We start from the raw sequence: 24,300 nt of genomic DNA, 5'->3' as shown, positions 1-24,300 counted from the left end.
GCGAGTGAGTGTGGAGGCGAACCTCTTATATTACAACAGTATTGTATCTCAACCTCTCAAGGTCAAATATTTTCTACTTTTAAAGGAGTTTGGGACAAATTGAATTTTTTACTCTTCACTGGTAAGGAATGGTGCTTGCTATTACCCTTGAATGCAAATAGAGGCCTATCAATTCTAGATGTCTTCAGTCCAACACTACTTGCAGACGAGCAACCAGAAACAGACACTTCTTTCTTTCCAGAATTCAGCTGTCCTGTAAATTCATTACAGCAAAATCAATAACTAGTTACAAAGTAGAAATGAGTTTCACACTAAACTGAACCTGCACACACCCATCCTGTCTGCTTTGCCTCCGAATGTGATCTCCCTATAAATCCACAGAACAGATGGTTATATTAATAAAGATTTCATGAAAAGCAGACCCTCATAATAACACTTTGTCCTCCGCATGTACTTTAGCAGTGATTACTAACCTCTTTGTCAAGGTTAAAGGCTGTGGGCTGTACTTTATTCCTCCAAACACACAACATGTATCACTAATATAGAAAACAACAACAAGAGACTGTTTAGAATTACAGCATGTCTGACATTTTGGAGAGGTCGGCGCAAAAGTGGGGATCAGGGGAATAAAGTTAAGGTCAAGTGTGTGAGAGAAATATAGATGAAATCAGATGGAAGTAGAAAAGACTATTTAGCCAAAGCCTGAGCAGAATAGCGAGGTTAGGAATAAAGACATGCAACTTAAGACATGCAAATGGCTAAACCATGAGTGTAAAATGCACTGTGCAATACTGGTAAAGGGATAGTTCATCCCCAAATCACATTAAGGTACACTCTTCATATCAAAATAATTTTAACAACAAACAGCACTACTGGCCAGCATATTTAATATTTGATAGAATATTTGACTTTGGGGTAACTTATTTTGTTAAACCACCAAAAGGGTTTACTAAAATGTAAATGTACGAACATACACTCAAGTGAAAACGCTTTTTACAGCACTCTGTGCAGATCTGTGATAACAAATATGTGCATACTTACTTCTTCCATTTGGAAAAAAAAGAGGCAATTTTGGTCATTTGCTGATCTGGCTTTTGCATGTTAACATATTGCCACATCCCAGCTAATTCAACCTGAGGTCAGACCGAGCAATCCTTAGAGAAACAAGAGAAACTGCGTAACCCCAAGAGCTACATGTCAGACTCCACAGGCCTCAATTAGTATGCTTAATGTCATTAGAAATTAGAAAATGTCAAAGTATGGCTGATTTGGAAGAGTTGCCAGGAGAAAGCCTCTTCTCTGTAAAAGCAAAACAAAACAGAAACATGACAGAATGGCTTCGGTTTGCAAAGCTGCATCTGAACAACCAAAAAAGTTATGGAACAATGTCCTTTGGAAAGACAAGTGGAGATGTTTATCTGTTATGTGCAGTGGCAGATTTGGTAAAAACCAAACATAGGATATAAGCACAAACACATCATGCCAACTGTCAAGCAAGGTAGTGGAGAGGTGACGATTTGGGCTTATTTTGGAGTCACAGGACCTGGGCACCTTACAGTCATTGAGTCCACCATGAACTCCTCTGTATACCAAAGTATTCTAGAGTCAAATGTGAGGCCATCTGTCCAACAGCTGAAGCTTGGAAAAGTTGGGTCACATAAAAGGACAGTTTACAATAGACTGACTGAAAATGAATAGAATCGAAGTGTTGCAATTGCCCAGTCAATGCCTGGACCTCAACCCAACTGAAATGCTGTGGCAGGACCTTAAGAGAGCTGTGCATAAATGAATGACCACAAATGTCAACTAAACTAATGTTGTAAAGAAGAGTGGGCAAAAATTCTTCCAAAACAGTGTGGCAGACCGATAAAGACACAGAGAACGATAAATTTCAAGTCAAGTTCTACAACCTACTGGATGATGATGAGGTGTATTTAATTTTTACATAGTCCTGCAGAGTCCTGTGGAAATTTAAACTTTTTCATTACTGGATAACTAAAGGTAACAAAACAGTTTTATCTAATTTAATCAATAAATTAGTTTTTTAGGGCAGTATGGTGGTGCCTCACATCAAGAAGGTCCTGAGTTTGACTCCACCATCTGACCAGCCTTTTTATGTCTGATATTCTCCCGGTGTTTCTGAGGGTTCTCTCTGGGTACTACAGCTTTGTCCCACAGTCCAAGACATGCAGTTAGTTGGGTTTGGTTAGTTGGTTTTCTCTATGTTAGCCCTGTGTCAGATTGGTGATCTGTCCAGGGTGTACACCGCCTCTTGCCTATGGTAGCTGGGATAGACTGTAGCCTGCTCGCGACTGTGATAAGGGTAAAAGGAAGAGATTGGATGGATCGAATCTGTTTTTTCAATTTTATAAAATAAAAATGACAAGGTTCTACCAGTGTGTTTTATTTTACCATCAAATCCAAAATTCAAAGTATTTAATTTACAACCACTGGCTACTGAAAAAAAAAGGAAAATATTTTGATTTGAGGATCTTTTTTGCCCCTTGTCTTCTGAACAGTCCTTTGAATTTAGCTTTGCTTGTATTTCACACAACTTGCCTACAGCACTGATGCACCCGTTCACTAACTGAGGGTATGGGAGGATGGTTAGATTTACAGACTGGAAGCTGTGTTTAAAGTAGTGTAGAATTTGTTTACCTGGTCACACATTAGTGAAATAATAATAATAATAATAATAATGGATTGGATTTATATAGCGCTTTTCAAGGCACCCAAAGCGCTTTACAATGCCACTATTCATTCACTCTCGCATTCAGACAAATCGACTGGGCAGATCAAGATGCTAAACTCAAGTTATTTTCACAACCTAATGATCTTGCCCTTAGTGTTTTTATATATAAACAGAAGAAAAAATACAACTTTTTATATAATCAACAATAAGAATTTGAGAAGTAGTGCAAACAGATAAAGTTGCCAAAAAAAGCTAGTTTTGTGTAATTCAAGTCACATAATGCTTGGCCTCCTGGAATACCTTGTCTAAGGCTTTCACATAATCTTCCTCTGTATAAGCCAAAGAATACGAATGAGCCTGACACCGAGGTAATTTCGGTCTTGATGACCAGACACATTCTTTGATTAAAATGAATACCTGAATCATGAGGTAAGGTCATCTTTTTAAATCACCATAATATCAGTGCAGAGCTTTAACTGATGATTTATCACAACAGGTCTGAATTTGTCTTTGGTCGATATTAAGCGCCCTCTAATTATATTTAAATGACTGCATTATCTGACGGTGATTGCATCAAAAGCTGAAATGTGACTTAAACGTGTGTGTGGGGGTTTTTCTGGGCATTTCTGCTTTAATTACATAGCGACAATGGGGAGAGGGAGTAGAGATATAGTGAAGGAGACTATGAGACATTAGCAGCAGCAAATGTCTAGACAGCCGGGAATTCAATGAGGGACTGATCGCTGAAGGCATCTGCACCCCTGTGCCATGCGCTCAACCACTCGTGAAGATTTAAACTATTTAAATGAACACGTACAAAAGACAGCAGGGGAAAAGAGAGACACAACACAAGGAAAGAGGGATAAAAAAGACAATGTGAAGGATAAGGTTTCGATCAGAGGACATACACCACAGTGTTGCTGGTTTGATCTGACGCCTTAGCCGACTGCTCCAACAGTCAAAAGAAAAGCAAGCACTTCAAAGAAGTTTAAGAGTACACTATTGGGAATTCTTAGAGCTGGAATATTGGAAGTGCTTCTTTCTGTTGTGAATGGAAAATATCAATATGGAAATCCAAGCGTGCAACTTGCCCGAACTGTAGTTCTTCTGTTCACCAGTAGACGCAGGTCTTTGCTTCCATCAAACATGGTTGTTTTGCTACTACAATTCCCATCAAGTACCCTTTCTTTTTTAACATGCATGATTGCTGTTGAGGAGCATATTTCAAAATCTACCCAAGGTGAAGAATTATTGATTCTCTGTTTTAAAGCCATTGCTGCTTAACAGCTAATAGTACGTTATTTTTCTGCTGTGTTTTCAGTCTGTTTGGATCTGTCAAGTCGACGACAGATGGGACTAAGATACTTGTCTACAACTCTGGTCCTAAGGTATAACTTGCTGTTGTTTCGGGACCATCTAGGTTTAAACCTGCTTTTCCCTGTAACCGGGTATAAACCTTATGCCTAAACTGGAACTTGTCTATCAAGATCCACCGATTTATACAGCAGTATAGAGCTGATTGAGATGTCTGGGAATTGCAGAAGGCACGGGCATTTCTGTGAATCATAACCTAGTAGCTGGCTGGCACCTCTGCTTTCCACACTGAACAAACCGGTAAAGGTAGGCTATCGAAAAATCAACAGTTATATTATTGCTACTTATTGATTTATGTGGTGTCCCTCTGTTTCACCTTGGTCAGGACTCCTCACATCGCGTTTCTGACTGAAGGACGACCAGATCTACATTATTTACTCATTCGCCTATCAAGTGCTTCGTCTTTGTGATAACAGATTAGGCTGCTTGCCAGTATGCTCTTGTGCTGACTGTATAACTATTAGCTCCATTTGCTTATTTCAGTATTAGTGACTTTTTCTTTTGCTTCCATCTTCCGTAATTGTCTCAGCGCAGAAATTAAGAACGGTTCTATATGTCTAGAAATGTAATTTAGATCTTTTGGATCAATTTTAAGTCAAGCCAGAGAAAACCTATGCTGTTGACTAATTATAGCTGGCCTGCATATTCTTTACTGGTAACACTAGTTAGTTCTCATGTGCGACCACTTTGGCACGAATATCCAAACAAACTTTAGACAAACAGCAGATAGGATCTTTGTTATCTTTTAATACAAACACAATCAGATGGCAAGTGGCTGGCAGTTTACTGGTTTAATCCAATCTGACTAAAGCTCTTTGCAAAAAGATATTGAGCACTTAGAGATTTGGCTCACTTCCTCTTCAAATCTCTGCAAGGTCTACCTTTGCCAAGGATGACTGTCTGCGCTGATCTGAGCGAAGGGCTGTCCTGTTAAACTATGGCTACGGTACACAAAAATGAAAACTCTGTAGCTTTCCCCACGAAACAAAACGAATACTTTAATATTGACTCGTGCCTGGAGGCCGGTACACAGAGCTGGGTTAAAACAAACGGGACCGCTCTTGGCTGTCATCCGCGAGCCGCTGTTCTGGCACGCGGGAAGAGGTTTTGAATACCAGATGAATAAAAGAAACAAACAGCGTTCCTCGAGGTCCAACTAATCCCAGCTTTACATAAATTAAAAAGTGGGGAGATATGTGCGTGGACAGCTGAAAAGAGTGCAAACATGCTCTGACTACCAAGTTGACAAACAGTGAGAGACAAAAAAGAGGGTCAAGGATGGAGCAGTTCCAACAGTTTCTGTGTAGAAAACAAAGTTTGTACAGGTAGATAGAGATTTCTGTCTAAAAATAGTCTTTGATTAATTATGAACAGAGGAAGAAAGGACTTTCCCTTTCCAAAGTAACAAAGTCCCTCCAAAAGTTAGACCCAACTGTTCGTGCTTCATCACAGGAAGAGTCGCTTTTCACTCCAGCTGTGATGAGAGCGTGTCAGTCTCAGGTCTCTTTAGTCCCAAACACTTCTGTCTTGTTCCTGTCAGCGTGAATGATCGCTACTCCGTCCGTGTTGACAGAGTGAGCACTTGCCCCTGAACTAACCTTGAGGAGTTATTGTATATGTACATTTTCAAACAACTTCCATTTGCTAAGTGATTGATTTCCTGTTACACCCTGACAGCCCCATGACACCATCAGCGTACACGCAGAATCACAACTTCAATTTACCCAAAGGGGAAAACTTAAGAGTCTGAATCTGATGAGTGTGTCTGATAGATGGACGCCTGTGTGTCATGAAAAAACAGGAAACAAAAGGAAGCAAACAGGAGCAACAGATTCAGAGAAATAAGAGTATATGCATGTAGGGATGGGTATCGAAACCCAGTTCTTGTTGAGAACCGGTTCCCACTGTTTCAATCCTTGGAGTTGTTTGCCGTTTTTGCAAACGATTGCCTTATCGATTCCAGTCGCCCCGAATCACGTCACCACGTTGCGGAGCGTCATTTACCTGGCAGGAAACATGGTGCCTAAGCGGCTCAAACGGTCAAAAAGTTTGGTTATACTTTACGAGAACGGATGACAACAGGGCAACTTGCAATACTTGCAAAGTAGATATTTCATTTAAGGGAGGAAACGCTACGAATATGCAAAAGCATTTGCTCACAAAACACACGATGACCTTAAATGAATGTCGTGTTTTTAATTCCGCTCCGGACTCGTGAATCTCAACCCAGCAGCAGCGGTAACGTTTGCACGTCCTCTCCCGTTAATGCGGCAGGTAAATAATCAACTAACAGTGCATATTATGTTAGTGCGATCTGCCTTATTACAAAACCTGCCATTACTGTGCATTTAGGTGAATATTTATTTTATTATTTTACATTTACAATTTTTTTTCCTGGGGACCCTGTGACACCCCATTGAAGAGCTGTAGGCTGTGGATCTCTTATCTCACTGTTGGGTTTGTAAGGCCATGTTACTCCTAAATTTCTATCTTGTTCAAAGAGAAGATATAAAACAAAGTTCTAAGCTGATCGACCTTAATGTTCTCCTTTTTAAAAAAAGAATCGACAAGAGAATCGATAAAGAATCGAATCGTTAAACAGAATCGAAAATGGAATCGGAATCGTGAAAATCTTATCAATACCCATCCCTATATGCATGAGTGTGCATACAGATTAGGCTCAAACTCTTGTTTTCCAAGGGTACGTGATCAACTCAGATTATTATTCTTAAGGCGAATTCAGCATGAACTAGAAGCAAATTATCTATAATCAAACTTTATTTGCTTACAGCTGATTTGTGATAACCTCTAGCTAACAAAATGTCCTGTTACCCTGTGTGAACTTGCTTTTTTTGCCTCCTGTATGAGGATGATAAGTTTGACAAACCTAAAATTTAGAATGCTTGGCATGTTCTTGTTTGGTCTCCTCTCTGATGTCATGCTGTCGATGATTTTTGATTTATCATTCTGCTATTAATTTGTTTGTGCCCACATGTGTCCTTTTTTTAAAGGGACACTATTTTAATTAGGTTTCTTTTTACATTTGATGCTCTGGCCTTATTAATTGATTTAGACTGTTTTCCTGTGAGTTGTCCAGTTTTAGAGCCATCAGTTATCTGCCCTCTACATCTGGGACACCACTGTTAATCCCATCGGGATAGCACATGTCCCGATGGAAGACATCCCATCAGTTCAACTCTGACTGCACAGACATATTTCTGAGTTTGTGTTTCAAATTTATGAGCTGAATTCAAGTAGTTAGTGTGAATTTCATTAATATTTTATTTCTGGCCTTTTTTCTGCTTTATTGGACAGAGCAGTGAAGAGTGACAGGAAAGCGGAGGGAGAGAGAGGAAGAGGAAGATGTGCAAAGTAGAAGAAAGTGCAGTGGGTCGGACTCGAACCCGTGAATTTCTATGTAGAGGACAACAGATTTGCAACTTTTCACACTGCTGCAGCATCATTATGACCAAACTGCGCATAATGGTCAAATTAACCTCATTCTCATCTCTCAGACTGAAAGCAGACTTACTCAGTGTTTTTGCAGTTTTGATACCCAAAAGTTGCTTTGAGAATGGCAAGTCACTACGAATGATCGCAGGCCCTACTCTGGTCTTAAAGCCAACCATTTCAGAGGCAAAAGACCGTGGCAGCAGTGTTTTCTCCAGTGTGACTTAATATACTGACTTCGAATGCAGGACAAGGTTATGTTTTCCCATAGAAGCCTTATGTCCGTCTAAAAACAGCTGACACCATAGTTATCTTAAATTCACTTCAAGTTCAAGCTGAATGTGCCTTAGAGGACAGCTCGTAACTTTAATCTGCCAACAACATCAGGTTAAAAAAAATATGATTGGTAAATTCACGTTAGCCTTGATTATGTAGTTGTGTACATCCAATATATGTCTCTCTCACACAGCAGTTTTAAGTAAGTGAACAAAACAAGCCACCATAGGATTCTCCGGATGGGGGGGTGGGGCAGGTTAAAGTGTTACACTGCTATTTCATCTCCCAGGCAGTCAGGAGTTCCCTGTCTGTTGAGAACATTAAGTAGCCTCACTGTCTCCTGATCTGTTCCCCATCCAAAAATCTCCATGTCTTCCTCGTCCTCATCCTCCCCTTCATCCTCATCCTCATCCTCATCCTCCCTGTCATCACTGTCGTCCGTGTTTGACTCGTACTCCGAGGCAATACCCGACTCGCGAAACCTTGCAAATTCCAGGCAGCCCAGAGATTTGACGTCGCAGGACAAAGACTTTACTGGACCCTCTGACGCTTCTGGACTTTTGATCTCTGGCCTGTTAATCTTGAGCGGATGAGGAGGCGAGGGGAGTCGAGGAGGTGGAGGCCCCGGGGGTCCCGGGAGGAAACGGAAACACTCCAGTTTGAGTAGACATTGGTCCCTACCTAGTGGGCTTCCCAGGTTCCCGTTGGATGATGAGAAGGCATTGCTGGTCCCGTCGCTGTTGCCAAATGTGTGCAGGTTGAGGGCTGACACCTCAGGCTTAGGTGTCGTGGGGTCACATATCACCGGAGGTACTGTAGACCGGAAGGTGATCTCCAACAAACTGTCCTGGGAACCCACTGGATGGAGGAGATAAAGCAAGGAGATTTCAGGTGAAGCAAAAGGTGGAAAGTGAAGAACAGAGATACATAAAATGTTTTCAACCACTTTTAAAAATGAGCCTTGATTGAAATGAATCTGCCATCACCTTTGCAGGCAGAAGATAAAATGTATGTGACGTACATATCTGTGAATTGTGGTGAATATAAGATTACAACTCCCAGCAAAATAAATCACTCTGTGACCAATAAATCAGTGCATGCTCGTACAGCATAAGCAGAGGAGAAAAAACAACATGTTTCAAAGCATTTCATCATCATCACGACTGCTCAGTGAAACAGGTTTAGCAGGGTTCTTCACGGGCACACAGCACAGACCTGGAGCTGGAACAGTGAGAAAGAGATGCATTAAAGAAAGACGTCTTCAATACCAACCCAGAACAAACATGAAGGATGACTCACTCACTCCTTGGCAGAGGACAGTAGCAGTAGCTTGTTTGGGTTCACAGCAGTTGCAGTGTTCGAGTTTAAACAACTCCATCAATCAAACATCTACAAAAACTTCTCAGACTGCTTCTGCAGTATAATCTGCTTTAGATTATGCTACATATACTGTATGTTTGTTTGTTTTTTTTGGTTTGTTTTTTAGGGGATGTATTTTTTGTCACACACACAGACACACACGGAGGGTGTTTAAAAAGTCTTATTACAGTGGGATAAAGGACCTCTTGAACTGCTCAGCACACTGAGAGGAACTGTCTGCCACTGCTGCTCCTTTGCCCAGCCAGAAGGCTCTGAAGAGGATCACTTTTTTCATGGATTCAGCCAGGCGTTGGGATTATTCCTTAGAGATTTTGACCTATATTCACCTGATGGCATCACATATTTGCTGGAGAAGCTAACTTAGTGAGGACCTTCATTGACATGATGGTTTCCCATTAACCCTAACCATTAAAAACGAATGCCTAACCCTAACCCTAGGGTAACTAAACCTAACCATAACCTAATTGTAACCCTGACACTAAAACCACATTTTGAGCCTCAAAAAAGCCTTCAAACTTGTGAGGACCAGTGTGTGTGTCCTCACAAGTTACTGTTGGTTCTTACAAGCAGAGGTAAATATCATACACCAAGTCATTGTTTTGCAAGTCTCAAGTAAGTCTCAAGTCTTTATCCTCAAGTCTCAAGTCAAGTCTCAAGTAATGTCAGGCAAGTCAGAGTCGAGTCTCAAGTCACTGGTGTAAAAGTCAGAGTCAAGTCACAAGTCTGAAACTTTGAATTTCAAGTCCTTTCGAGTCTTTAAAAAAAAAAAAACGAAAAAATAATGTTGCAGTTATGCTAAATGTAAATATTAGACCATGTAATTTTAAAATCTGTGTTTTTCTCAACACATACAAAATAGTGAACTTAGAAAATATACACAAATTGTGAAATTGCACCTCTTTAAAATGCAGCTCAATTAAACCTAGCTCCAAGAATAATTTTCACCGACAGTTCTGAGATAAGCTGCATGTTATTCTTGGATGCGGTTGTAGGACCGGCTTTAAAATCGCATGACAAAAATATCATACACATTAAAAAAAACTGTATCACCAACGTAGCCTGGAAAACATTTGCTAGTTAGATGAAGTCAGCTATCTCATCGTAGCATATTTATATGCATATTTATAATCATACGGTTCTTGGAGTGAGTGCACACACTCATGAAGTTTAGTAACTTCAGGTCACTGCAACAAGCCCAGGTACAGTTTACCGACGGATGGGTGCAGGACCTTGAAATGCACCGTGTAGAACGAAAGACCATCGTACCTATCATAAGTTTACCAGTCTCACAAATCGTCGTCATAAATACACATTCATTAACCGTTTATTAATAGGACCTTTGAGCTCAACGGTAATTAATTAGTAGTGGAAATAATTTCTGGTAGCATCACAGAAATGTAGCAGTGACAATAATATTGTATGCTGTAATTGTACTGGGCAATTAGTGATACAAAAAACCTGTTTTATCCTGTGAATAAAAGTATGTGTTTTTGTCAATGTACCATAATAACAGAAGCGAAACGCAATATTGTGTCAGGATAATTTACTATTTATGCACAATAAACAAAGGAGCATAGCGCGACCATTTCTGTTCAGCGTCAGACTTGCTTGTAACCTATATCACCAATTATGTTATGAAAATGACGCATTAACTACAACAGAAGACTGACCTTTGTGGAAATGCTTGGAGCAGACTAACCTGTGTCATGGTCCTGGGCCATGTGGGCCCAGTATTCTTAGTTTTCATGTATTTTTGTATTTTGTTCTTTATTTAGGCCATGCTTCCTGGGTTGATCTGTTACGTTGTTCCTTATGTGTTTTCCCTTCGTGACTCTTACCCCCTGTGTGCCCCTCTGTGTATTTATGAGCCCTCGTCTCTCTTTGTGCTTTATTCTATGTTTTCCCCAGCCCGTTATGTCTGCGTTCTCCCCGTGCTCTCTCTCCTCCTGTTTGAACCTCTGTGTACTTCCTGCTTTACTTTGCCCATCTCCCATCAGTGTTACGTTCACTCCTACCGTGTCTTGTTATGATTATCAGTGTCACCTGTGTTCCCCGTGTGCATCCACTTCCCCTGATCATCCCTCATGTGTATTTAGTCTCTGTGTTTCGTACAGTCTGTGTCGCGTCGTCTGTGTTCTCACCTCCATGTTTTCACGGTCAGTCCTTGCAGTGATCATCATAGTCTGAGTTTTCTTAGTTTGTCGCAGTATTAGTTTTCCCAGTTTAGTTATAGTCTAGTCACGCCATCCCTGCTTTGTTTGTGCACTTTGTCTTCAGCCATAATAAAGGCTCGCTTTCTGTTAAGTTCACTCCCGTCTACTCACTTGTGTATGCACCTGGGTCCATCACACACACCACCGCACGGCCTGTCTCTGCAGACCGTGACAACCTGTGAGCTGGAGTGTTCTAGGACGTTATATTTGATCTTTGAATGGCTGCAATCCAGTCGCCTGTTTGTCACTTCGGAAACATGGCTTGAACAATTTCTCTTCAACAACGTAATCCGATAACAACCGATCTCTTTACCCGTCGGCTTCCCGTGGCTGTCATGCGACCGGCTATTGCAGTTAATAATACAACAGCTTCTTGACATTTTTGTGTTTCTTTTTATCGCTGTGTGACTGATTTTAATTGAAAGCCTGCGTGCGCTAGTACCGCTTGCCACGAGTTCCCAGAATCCTTTGCGGTTCTACCCGTGAATGACGTCACATTTTCAATCTCTATATAATATGCATGTTACATTTTATATTTGGGGTGAAATATCAAGTCTTTTCAAGTAAACCGGTTCAAGTCCAATTCAAGTCCCAAGTCATTGGTGTAAAAGTCCAAGTCAAGTCACAAGTCTTAGAACATTTTTTCAAGTCAAGTCTAAAGTCATAAAATTAATGACTCGAGTCTGACTCGAGTCCAAGTCATGTGACTCGAGTCCACACCTCTGCTTACAAGTATAGTAGAATGCAGATTTCAGTCCTCACAAAGATAGCTAGACAGGAACACACACACACAGTCTCAACAGCAGATGAAATTGATGACTAAAATTGTGTGGTAGTGAGGGGGGAGACATGGAAAGGACATCTTATACTGGACACGTCTGCGTTTTAATGCTTTTGTGCGCCGTGTGTTGCTGGACGTCTGCTCTGCATGTCTGACAGTGATGTGTGTTGACCTAGAGTGTGATGTAGAATTACTAATGCCTTTTTTCTGCCTCCTTCATGCCTATTTTTCACTTTTTCTCGTCACTGTCATTGTACATTTGCTTGTTTGTCACGGCACAGCTCTGTTCTGTGAGATATCTCACTCACAGCTCATTCAGCTGAGCTTTTTCCCATATCATTTGCTTGGTAGAGTTTCTCTTTGCCTTGGTTGTACAATTTTTTCCCACAGCAGGAACGTTGTTAGAGGCAAGGGACAGATGAATGTCTAAATGAAAGGAATTATTTGGCACCCAGTTTTCTGCCTGGGATATAATGTTATCTTGAAACAGAACAATTTACAACTGTAAACCTTGTATCGAAATGTAGATATAAAGGAGACACATCAGAGGACATGACTTGTTTTGACCAATCACCTAGTCAGCATGATCAAAGGACCTTTGACACTTTCCTCCAGTTTTCTCCAGTGAAATATGAGAAGAAAAGACAAGACATTCAGAAACATGTTTGTTTGTATTAGACTATGTCATTGACACTAAACTGGTCCACCTCTGCTTGCACTGGGTGTAAAATTGATTTGCTTTTAGTTTTTAACAGCGACTAATGCCACGTTCCAGTTATCTCTTGGATGCTGGAAATCAGGAGTAAGTTTGTGCGTTCTGGTAGGATAGCTGGAAATGTGAGGAAAAACAGGATTTGCTTCGGCTTTTGGAAAGGTAGAGCGATTTATGCATCACTAACAATACAACATAATGCATGTTTTTTGTGCTTAAGAACACCACAGCAGCACGTTCATGGACAGAGCCTGGTCAGTGCTCTGGATGTGGCTTATTTTGTGAGTCACAAGAGTGCATACACAACAGTGGCAGTACAGAATAAAAGATCTTTAGTAAATAAACATATACTGTTAATTTGAAATTCCTACGTTGCCTCGTTTTCGGGTTATCGAATTCACAAACTTGAGTTAACGCGCCAATATCCTATGAGCCTTTTACAGCTGAGGGGTAAAAATGAATCAACTATGGAGGTATTACAATTATTATTTATCATATAGATTACTACTGTGTTAATTTTATGTTTGTCTTTTAATCACAGTGGATCAGTGGCTAGCACTGCTGCCTCACAGTTTACAGTTTTAGTGCCGTTTACCGCCACCATCTTGGACTGTTAACTCAGGATTGGTGGGGCTGCTCCGACTTTCTGAGTAAAGAATCAGAAGGAACCTTCCAGATCAAAATTCTAACTGGGAATAAGAAAATTCCCACTTCCAATACCTGAAAACGTAATATTTCCTTTACTTACTGGAAAAAATATATACTATATAAAAATAATATAAAACTATATAATAAATAATTTAGATCTATAGCCCACAAAATACATGAAATAATGTGCAAGTAAAATTGTGCATGGCCAGATAAATATAAACCCCCTCCAGCTAATGTCTTTAAAAGATCAAGTCTTTAAAAGAAAGCGGAAACAGACTAAAAGCAGGAACCTTTTACTTCCTTTTACTTCCTGGGAGTAAAAGTCTTTGACAGTTTTAATGAAAAACTGGTCATTTACCATTTTTTTCCTATTACATTCTATATGTATATTGCGTTTTATAACTATTGTTAAATACTTTAAGGTCTCTATATATTTTAGAATTATATTGAAACTTAAATATGCTTATTTTGTAGTATATGTTTGCAGTGTGTGCATGCTGATTATTCTCTATCAGTGAGAAACATCCAAAGCCTGTTAAAAATAATCAGTGAAACTTTATGAAAACGAAGACTTGAGCTCAAAGAACAACACAGCAGTCTGAAGCGTCAGCAATTAATGCATTAATAAGATACTATAATGCAAAGAACTATTTTCATGGACACATCTGAAGGATGAGTCTGCCTTGTTATAGTTAAAGAATTAAAGTTACATTTTGTGTAAGGGCCAAAACCGAATTGAAACCAAAAAGCTCCCTTGTGCTGTGTTTTTGCAGCCTATCATCTAGATCAGAGATGTCAAAGGCACTGCACATTATGTTCACACACTTACAGCCCATGTTAATGTTGAGTAGGTCAGACAAAGAAATGGTGCTCTAGTAAAACAGAAATCTGTTGCTACGGCTGTTTGGGCTTAAGCTCTGAGATATAATTGCCTAAATTTACAGAACAAGTTGAGGGAGCATCACATTTTCCAAAGCTGTCCGGTCAAACAGACTGAAGTCTCTGCCAGGCAGATTTTTGCCCTCGGGCCTTATGCTTGACACATCTTGCTTTAGGTGATGTGTCTTTTCCTCAAGCAAGAACTACAAACTACATCCCATTTCCTACTGACTGCCAGCAGAGGCTGATGCAGGTCACAATTTACACACTTGCCCGGTGCAACCTGTCTACTCTTGCCCTGTACATTCAGTAGATGTGTGAGCACTTTTATATCATCAGAACATCTCTATTTATCTAAAGTGTATTATACAGTATGCATGTCTATAGGTCCACTCACTGGAATTTGGTCCAGACATTTTGGTCTCCAGTTCCTGGATCTGTTTAACCAGCAGAGAGATGTGCTGCAGCAGGTCTTTGTTCTGGAGGAGCAGCTGGTGGACGCGAGCCTGGGCCTCCAGCCGAGCCGTGGCCTCTGCACTCAGCTGGTCCTTCAAGAGATGGACCTGCAACAGAAGATGTGAGGGGTCAAGAGTCTGTTGACAAGCAGGGAGAAAGGGATTCTCTGTAATGAGCGAGGCAAACCTAATCCAGCTCACAGAAACATTTTTTCCCAGGTTGCTCCTCTTATCTGAATTCCCCAAACAAAACAATGCACCTCATCCCAGTCTGTGGGAAGACCAAGGCCAAACTGTGCTGACCTTACCAACACACTTTTCTCATCTGAGAAATCAGCGGTGTGTGCTGTTTGCCGCAAATATTTCTTTAATGGCAACAAGAAAATACAAAAAGTTCATTTACATGCTTTGAATGGGTCCGTGTTGCAGCTTTTCTGAAGCTAATGACGTGACTCAAGGTTGTTGTCATAGTAACGCATCTGCCTTTTTTTCCTTTTTCCTTTTTTTTTTTAAATGTCTAAGCAGTTTTCCAGGAGCGAGAAAAGTAATGACAGTCAGAGGAAGAGGCTGAGAGATTTGACAAGCCAAAGAGAGCGAAACAAAATGTTGATGCATCTCCTTCCCCCAACACAGAAACCACTGAGTCTGAGCTCAACAAGAAAACTAGAATCAGTCAAACACCACGAGGGTAACAGCTTAAGAGACAGGGTGGACAGATTTCTATCAGCATCTGAATGTGCAGTCACTGCAAGTATCAAGCATGACATCTGGCTCTAAAACACTAGGCACACATGAAAAGAAGCCCGACTACATCTGAGACTGAATCCTTTTTTGTTTTGTGGTATATTTTGTCCTCATGTCACATACAAGTTCATTTTAATTACCCTGGAAAAGAGTGGACTCAAATTAAATATACTGCTTGAAAAACTTAAACGAACTCTGAAAACACATCAGATCTCAATATTGAAAATAAAATAAATCATGCTGCGTATCTACACTTATATCGAGTGTAAGGTGAATGAAAGGGCGACACATTGTTTGATGGAAACGAAAATGATCACCCTACAGATTCAAAGACAGGCATGAAAAGCGATAAAATGATGTGGCAGGTTAGTCCATTTTGCAGGTGGTCCGAAACATAACATCCCAGAGGTGTTCTATTGGATTTAGGTCAGGCAAGCATGTGTGGGCCAGTCAGTAGCATTAATACCTTCATCCTCCAGGAACTGCCTGCATACCCTCACCACATGAGGCTGATCATTGACATGAACCAGGAGGAACCCATGGCCCACTGCACCAGTGCACCAGTACCTAATGGCAGTCAGGGTGCCGCTGGCTAACCTGTAGAGGTCTCGATATCCCTCTGTGGATATGTCTTTCCAGACCATCACTGATCCACCACCAAAACATTCCTAATGAACGATGTTGCAGGCAGGGTAATGTTTTCCACGTTTTGTAGCTCTGGCAGTGCTCATCCTGTTCCTCTTGCACAAAAGGGCAGATACTGGTCCTGCTGATGCGTTAAGGATTTTCTACGGCCCTGTCCAGTTCTCCTAGGGTACCTGTTTGTCTCTTGGAATCTCTTCCGTGCTCCTGAGACTGTTAGGAGACACAGCAAACCGTCTAGCAATGACACATATTGATGTGCCATCCTGGAGGAGTTGCACAACCTCTGTAGGGTCCAGGTATTGCGTGATGCTCCCAGTAATGACACTAACCCTAGCCAAATGTAAAACTATAGAATTAGTCAAAACTAGTCAAAAAAGATGAGGAAGAAAAAAAACATCAGTGGCCGCCACCTTTAAAACCATTCCTGGTTCGAGGTTTGTCTCATTGTTGCTGCACATGTTGTTCATTTCATTAACACCAAAGCAGCTTGAGTGATTAACAACAATATCCCAGAAGTTTAACTGACTCGTTTATGAATGTATAAATCTGCAAAACAATCGCCTTTGGTCTGGCAGAATATAATACCATACAAAAGTATTAAAAATGCCAGATCAACACTGTGTTGCTTTCATCAGTGGGCTCTCTGCTTTTATGTATTCAGTTGTATCTTTTTTTCCCCCTGTATTTTGGCACCGTTTTGTTTATAAACTGGGTTGAATTTTAGACCATATAAAAAAACTACAACAAAAACAAAAACGATGGATTATTATTTCCACTGAGAGCTTGGGTTTTATCACAGATGAGAGAAACGTGGATAAAATTCTTGTAATTAAAATATACTCTCATGAAATACAATATGAACTTTGAGCCTAAATACAAAGTGGATTTGTCTCCAGTTATGTGGGGAATGTAGCTCGAGTGTGGGCCATCTTCTAGTAACTACGCCGATTGTGAGATGAGAGGCTCAGAGGATGTGAGCTTAGGAGATGGCAGCGATTGATCGATCGCACCATATTTTCAGTGTTTTCATTAATTAAAGTTGCAGAGGGAAAGAAGAACAAAACAGCAAACCAACTAAATCATCTGAGCGTTTTTCAGTCAGAAGCAAATGAAGTAATCAGCGAAAATCTTTGGGGATTGTAAAGTTGTTTTCAGTTTAAGATTTTGGTGACCACTTTCAGAGCTCTTCATTGGTCACATTCCTCTTTATATTGCTGTTAACATTTACATCCATACGCCACTACTAGGCCAGCTGACTGATGTTTGTTGGTGGCACCTGGGTCCAGATCAAAGACAAAAGGAGACGGTGCTTTTGAATTTCCGGCTCCCAGGATGTGGACTTTGCTTCCGTTGGACTGGAGATTTGTGGAGACTGCTGGCACTTTTCAAAAGAAGCTTAAAACCCACCTGTGCAGGCTTTCTTTTATTTACTTTGATCCATTTATACTCTTTTAACTGGTGTATGTCATTTTATACTGGAAAACACAATATAAATAAACCTTACTTGCTTCCTACATGTGGAATCAGTTAGTAATTTGAAACATGTCGCCTTTAGATGTGGGAAACTGTGATGGGCAGTTTTTTTTGTTTACTTTTTTACCAGTTTCAGACAAATTTTATTACTTTTTTAGCTAATTAAGCATGATGAAATATTCCAGCTTTGACTCTACTTTCTGATACTTGATCACCTTCTATTACATTATCTAAAAGTTTAAAAGAAAAAAAAAACACCCAGACAGAACATTAGTGATAGATGGAACCTCTTTGTGCTGTAATTACAGCGGCTTTATCTTTTATTACAAGACGAATGGTGCTCGTTTGGCAGCTCTGATCCTCATGTAACCTTAATGCAACAGCCTGCTGTGGCCCGCGAGATTAAAGCACACACTCGATTTCAATTTAAGACTGAACGGCTCAACTTCTTTTACACTTTGATATAAAAGGAGAGGAAGGGGAGAAAGAAACTGTTCAGTCGGTGCACAGATGTCCGCACACACACACTCTCATAGCTTTTATAGCAGCAATGACTCTCCGTTCTGACTTCAAAGTACTCTCCAAATCAAATGTTGGTCCCACCTCCCACCCTGTTCTGCCATCTCCTATCCTGAGCACGTATTTGCTTTCAACAGTTTCAAAGGAGAAATTCTCAAGGTTTCAAATCACAAGAATGGTTCAGAAGAGGCCCAGTGTGTTAAAGGAGACCACTTATTAATGATTTTCTGACAGCAGAGGCGACGTGGCTCTCAATAATTTGATTAAGCTTAACTCTGGAGTTTGAACATGGTCCAGCGGTGCTTCAAACATCGGCTGTTTAACAGGCAAAAAGGAGCCGAACAAAAAAAAGGGTGAAACATCCTTTTACCCAAAAATTCTGCACGGACGTGGAAAACGTTTTAATGTTAAACAGTGACAGTTACGTGGTTTCTTGCCTTTTTAATAGCTTCTTGTCAGTGTACATGTAAGAAGCTTAATCAATACCAAAGTGATTACAAGCCGTTTCCCTTACAATCCTAGGAAACCAGCTGGGGTGAAGGGCTCACGGTGTATTTTCAGAGCAGTGTGAATGACAGGGCCTCATGTGGAGGTGCAAGTTACTGAAACTCCTAATCACTCCTTAGCTTCTAATTTGAGCTTGATGCGGTAGCGCAGCACTTGTTACCGTGGTAGCACGAAGGCTCTTGGCTGTTGACGTCAATGCCTCCACGTGTCAAAGAAAGGAAGGAAAAAACTCTACAAAACAAACTGTAATCAGAGTTGGAACAATGTACCAAGGCCATTCTAGCCCCTATGAAACACAGCTATGCACTACAGAAAAATCCTCTATTCACTATTGCATTTGCAGTGCTCGTGTTGCAGGCTTTAATGAGAACACAACAAGCTCATGTACCGAGGTCCTTTATAATATTTTGTCTAACTTTAATTCTTGCTTGTCATGACAGAAAAACATTTTTAGCTAACTTTTTGCAAATGCTCCAACATCTGACCAAGTGATAGCTTTTTGGTCATCGATGGCAGTCATACTTTGTTAATGGTTACTGTTGCTGCTAATCAAACTAACACATAAATTAACCATCACTTATGGTCATGAGCTTTGGGTAGTGACTGAAAGATTGAGGCTGCAGAAAGAAGTTTCTTTGAAGAGTGGCTGGGCTCTCACTTAGAGACGGGGGGGGGGAAGCTCGATCATTCGAGAGGGACTACAGCAAAAGGAGCCAACTGAGGTGGTTCAGGCACCTGATAATGATGTGTCCTGGAGGCCTACTAGGAGAGGTATTATGGACATGTCCTACAATGCTTCCCACTGTTTTAGTCCCTTTAACTTATTGTTAATTTTATGTAATTGTCTAGTTATTTCTGTTGTAAAGTTGAGTGTTTTGACATGTGAGGCCATGAGGAGTGACTCCCTGTCTAATCCTGGTTTAAGCGATAAGACAGAAAAAAGCAGAACCTGATCTGCAGGTTCTTTTACACAGAGATATTGTCATTTTATGGAAAATTGGCTCTGTTCTCTTATTATGGCTCTGTTCTACATTTTGTGCGTCGTTTTCTGTTTTCTCATTTACTCCTCCTTGCTACTTTTCTGCATTAGACTGACTCATCACTCCTTTGTCATTCTAATGAGGAGGCAGTGGGGTGGAGAGATCCATCCCTCCTCCTCTCCCACATTCACTGGCCAGACAGTGTCAAGGAAGACGGTCATCTACTTCCATTATCCCCGTACTCCTCAACAAACAGAGGTGATTACAGATTGTGTTCGGCCTCTGAAGAGCTCATTTGTAAAGATAGACACCCTGATGATGACTGCAGTGGTTTAATTTACAGCAGATGGGACCCCATCTTGAGCTATGGAAGAGAGGAGCTTGACTCTGACTTGTGCTGCCCTGCTGACAACTCTAATAGCACATCAGCCACTCCTCCGTGGTTTATACTGAGGCCTTGGCCACAAGAGTCACATTTGTTCTGAAGCTGTCCATTGTTAAATGTCTCACTGAGCTGCTGTGGCTGCTAAAAGGACAGTGAATAATTCAATATAAAAGCTGTAGTGAACAAATTAGATAATTCAAATAATCTAGGAACAAAAACAATTTCTTTTAAAAGTCAAAGCTAAGCTTTATCATCTGGATATCTGATCAAAAAAATGTCTGAAGTGGCCACACAAGGTTAAACTTAAACTTTATTCAGCAAACTCTCTGAAAACACAACTGTTCCCAGAGATAAAATGTAAAAATAAAATTGAAAATAGATAAGATGAACGATAACAAGTCCTAAGTTACTACGGCTTGACCTCGAAGATTATTGCCTTTTGTTCAGCGGTGCGCCTTTCTGTCTGGCCACCTGTAGTTAGTTCTATTTGCTTTCCATTGTTATACTTAAAGTGAACTGTCACTTAAGCAGCACAGGTAGTATTTATGAATAATGGAACAGATTTTCCAGTTCGCAGATGTGTAATTACAGTCAGTGTTATCACTCTACCTGTGAATATCTTTTACCCTATGTGTTGCCCTTCTTTCACAGATTTTCTTTGGCCATTTTTGACTGAATTGGTGGGCAATATTGTGGTGAACACTGTTAGGGTCATTACAGTATTTTTTAAAATAATGTGTTTATGGCGCAGTAACATTAACCCCCCAAAACCGGTGGTTGAACAGTGACTTCATTTAGCACTGTGCCTTTTGGCAACAGACTAGTTGTGGCAACTAACTGGTCTACCCTAAATTGAGTGTGCAACATGCTCAGGATGTCATTTTTTATTGCAAGGTGATTGCACAGATTGCCTGGTGGAAGGCAACCTGTCTCCAAACTTTCACAGCCTGACTCCGACTCACTTGCAGATTGGAAACGGTTTGCAAATATTTTCCATCTTATGAATGCGGACAGATTATCGGCACGTTGCAGTCAGAGTCGATCTGTGCTGAGTGCAAATCATTTCCCGATGTATCTCTTTGCTATAGGGGACTCAACTCAACTGGTTGCCAATTCATTGTATTCTGGTTATATTCTTATACAAAAAGCAAGGTTGCCTAGCAACTATGTTGTTTTCCAGTTAAATTGCTGTCCTCTTGCAATTACATCACACTCTAGCCACTAAGGTCTGGGTGTAGCTCAGGAGCTAGGTATTCTCTCAAACAGATTGCATGCAATTGGCAACTTGATCTCATTCGGTGGCAGACGGACGAGTGATGACTCTGTCTCTGCTGTTTCATCAACTTGTCTTTGCACCCCCGTCACTAACTGCGAATAGTCGTAGACCTGATCCCCATCTTTAAAGTGACCATTTCAAAGGCAACAAGATCGCAAGTTAATTCCACACAGTTGCAATAATCTTTCCTGTGCTGCAGTCTCCAGACACTGTTTTCCCCACTGTGGCCACAGCATAAGCTACACACTTACTTCTCGAAGAAAGAGACATTTGTCAACCTACTTGCTGCATTACTTTCATGTTACTCTATAAAATGGTCTGAGACGCACTGCCACATAATTAGCAGTTAACAATATAAGCTTTAGGCTACTGTCACGCATCCCAGCACAAATCCCTGTCTTAACAAGGACACACACGCAAGATCTTTCTTTTGCTGTTCAAGTGCTTCACAAACCTGACAGCAAAGCTGGTGAAAACCAGCCCCAAGAGCACTTCATGGAAAAATGGAGGCTTTAATCATCTCTCCTTCTGTTGCCTGTTGAAAACAACCAGCCCATATACTGAGCCCTGATATTACTAGCTTTGTGTTAGCATGGAAACTTTGGCGATGCGTTTTAGTGGCAACAGACTGTTATTTGGTGTGTTTGTACTTTACTGCCATGTTTTTGTCCTTTTGTAAAATTAAAAAAGTGACAGATAATGTTTATATCTCCACTCCTCAAAAGTTATAGGCTGCTTGTTCACTTTTCTCCTCTTTCCACATAGAACAGATAACAGAAATGCATTAGTCTGGAACGAATTACCCCGAACAGTGGCTGTGAATGCGGAAAATAATCTAGGCAGATTACGTTCTGTTCAGAGTCACTAAAGCCTGAAAGCTATAGTGCAGTAATTTAATGCTACCTGTCCTGCTTAGAAATAGGGGTTCACCCTGAATCTGAACTCAGTCCTGGACCCTACAGAAGAGCCACGCCCATTAGAGAAGAGAAGGAAATCTTACTCTATTACCAGACAGTGTATGAATCATAGTAAAGAAGAAAAGGCATGAATGAAGTGGCAGAAAGTGCAATGCTTCCCAGTAATGGAAAAGAAATAATCTTTTTATGGATCGATAGTTCCATCAGTTTTTTAGCGTAATATATGGAACAATTATCAAAGTAGTTACAGTCTATTCAGTTTGTAGAAAATGCTAAATGGATGGAAAACTGGCTTAAAGGTTAGTGTTCTCAAATCTCACACAAACTGGTGCAATGTGACATATATGAACAAACAGGTTGGCATTTCCTTTGTAAATGCTCAGCAAAGGAAGGACGGGCACAATCAGCCAGGCAGAAATCCTGACAGAGTGACAATTCACTTGTGGACCACAAACGCGGTATTTTGGAAACAATGACGCTGCTGTTCCTTGAAGAGGCGTAAAAAGTTTTTCTAAAAGCAGAACTCAAACAAAGAGCCAATTAAAAGGTGCACCACTTGTGCTTCACTGTGGTGGTCCCTTGGTAGTAAACCTGCTGCTACCCAATCCATTCTGCTCTCTTATCTCAGCTTCGTGAAAGTGAAGGCGCTTCAAGCACCTAAAATGTCTTGTTAAATCTCTAATTAGGGAGCAGCATCTCTCTGTCTTTTTATTACTTTTATTGTTCAAAACCGTCTCCCAGCAGAACGGCACCCAAGGACGGTTTTGATCTTCCCCATTCCCACTTTCAAAACAACGTGAAACCTCAGTACCTATTTTCCATCCTTCCATTGTTTGCTCTTTACAATGCGGAGAGCATCTGTCTCTAACTAACGTTAACATGCAGGAATTCCACAGGGCTTTCCGTTTTACTTTATTCTAATCCCAAGTCACACATCAATAATTCATTAACATAGTGTTTACAGTTTTTCTGTTGCTTCAAAGTTTCATCGTTACTGGCCCAAAGAACAGCCTTCATCACCTGTTATCCATCCCAGTCGTATCACCAGTATGTGGGCTGCTCCAACTATTAGGTCATTATAACATCATTCAAACAAAGTCAATCCGTCCTGCTAAACCAAAGAAGTGAGCAGTGAATTTCCTCGGCTGCTACAAAAAGTTCATTAGGTGGTCGTCTGGCTGAGGCAGTCTCCAATTGACTCTCATACACTCTGCTTTCACTTTCATCCACTGCTTAGATTCAGGCACCAGGAATACATGTGACAAGATCAAAATTTGGAACACATACCTGCTAATAACACACATCACAAGTTACATGAAGCTGGATTTACTAACTTACCACACTAGCTATTTTCACATGCACTACTTCACTCCACCTCTAGATGTCTCCCACATAGACTGGGTTGCTTTTTATTATTCTCTGATAACTAGCGGTGTGCGATACTGCAATAAATGTTATCGAGTAAATACAGGGCCATTACTGCTGACAATAACTCTGATTAATACTAATACTTTTAACTTATAAGTGCTTATGCGGTGTGCCATGATTTATGAGATGAACCATCATTAACGACCATTAAATCACTGTGATTACGTTTCACAATAATTAGCTAATACAACAAAACACACCTTTTAGCAAACAAAGTATCGATCCTATCGCGCCAGTATCGATGGGATTACCAATACCAGAGTTGGTATCGATACCTTAGATATTTGGATCGATCCACCCACCGCTACTGATTACGTCGCTGAATGAGTCTAACGTAAAGATGCTTCTAGACATCCACTGCAGCTCAGAATTTTTGTAGCATTACCTGAAAGGGGCGCATGTGAGAAGGCAAATCTCTCTTGCAGAGGAATGGGACATTAGCCATTCTTTAATCTGCCAGATATCTCATACAAACACAAATACATGCATTCACCAACTCACCCAAGCACTTCCAGCCTCTAAACCAGGCAAATTTTCAGCTATGTAAAATTCCTCATTAAAGA

At 40.6% G+C, this 24,300-nt stretch overlaps 1 protein-coding gene across 3 annotated transcripts in view; it reads right to left on the bottom strand.

Annotated features, from left to right (window-relative positions):
- Nucleotides 1-24,300, bottom strand: part of LOC146555141 (carboxyl-terminal PDZ ligand of neuronal nitric oxide synthase protein-like) — a 248,283-nt gene that overhangs the window by 26,011 nt on the left and 197,972 nt on the right. For all 3 annotated transcript variants that reach the window (XM_085250812.1, XM_085250813.1, XM_085250814.1), the window contains exons 9-10: nucleotides 14,806-14,971; nucleotides 8,474-8,650 (exon numbers count right to left, since the gene is read on the bottom strand). In XM_085250812.1, the coding sequence (XP_085106938.1) occupies nucleotides 8,474-8,650; nucleotides 14,806-14,971 (343 nt within the window). The remainder of the gene's footprint in view (nucleotides 1-8,473; nucleotides 8,651-14,805; nucleotides 14,972-24,300) is intronic.

Source organism: Mchenga conophoros, linkage group LG17, assembly GCF_057382185.1.
Source record: "Mchenga conophoros isolate Kocher_MC1m ecotype Shallow Benthic linkage group LG17, M_conophoros_male_GT1.1, whole genome shotgun sequence".
Taxonomy (NCBI): Eukaryota; Metazoa; Chordata; class Actinopteri; order Cichliformes; family Cichlidae; genus Mchenga; species Mchenga conophoros.
Note: the sequence above shows the minus strand (reverse complement) of the source record. Positions and strands in the feature narration are given on the sequence as shown.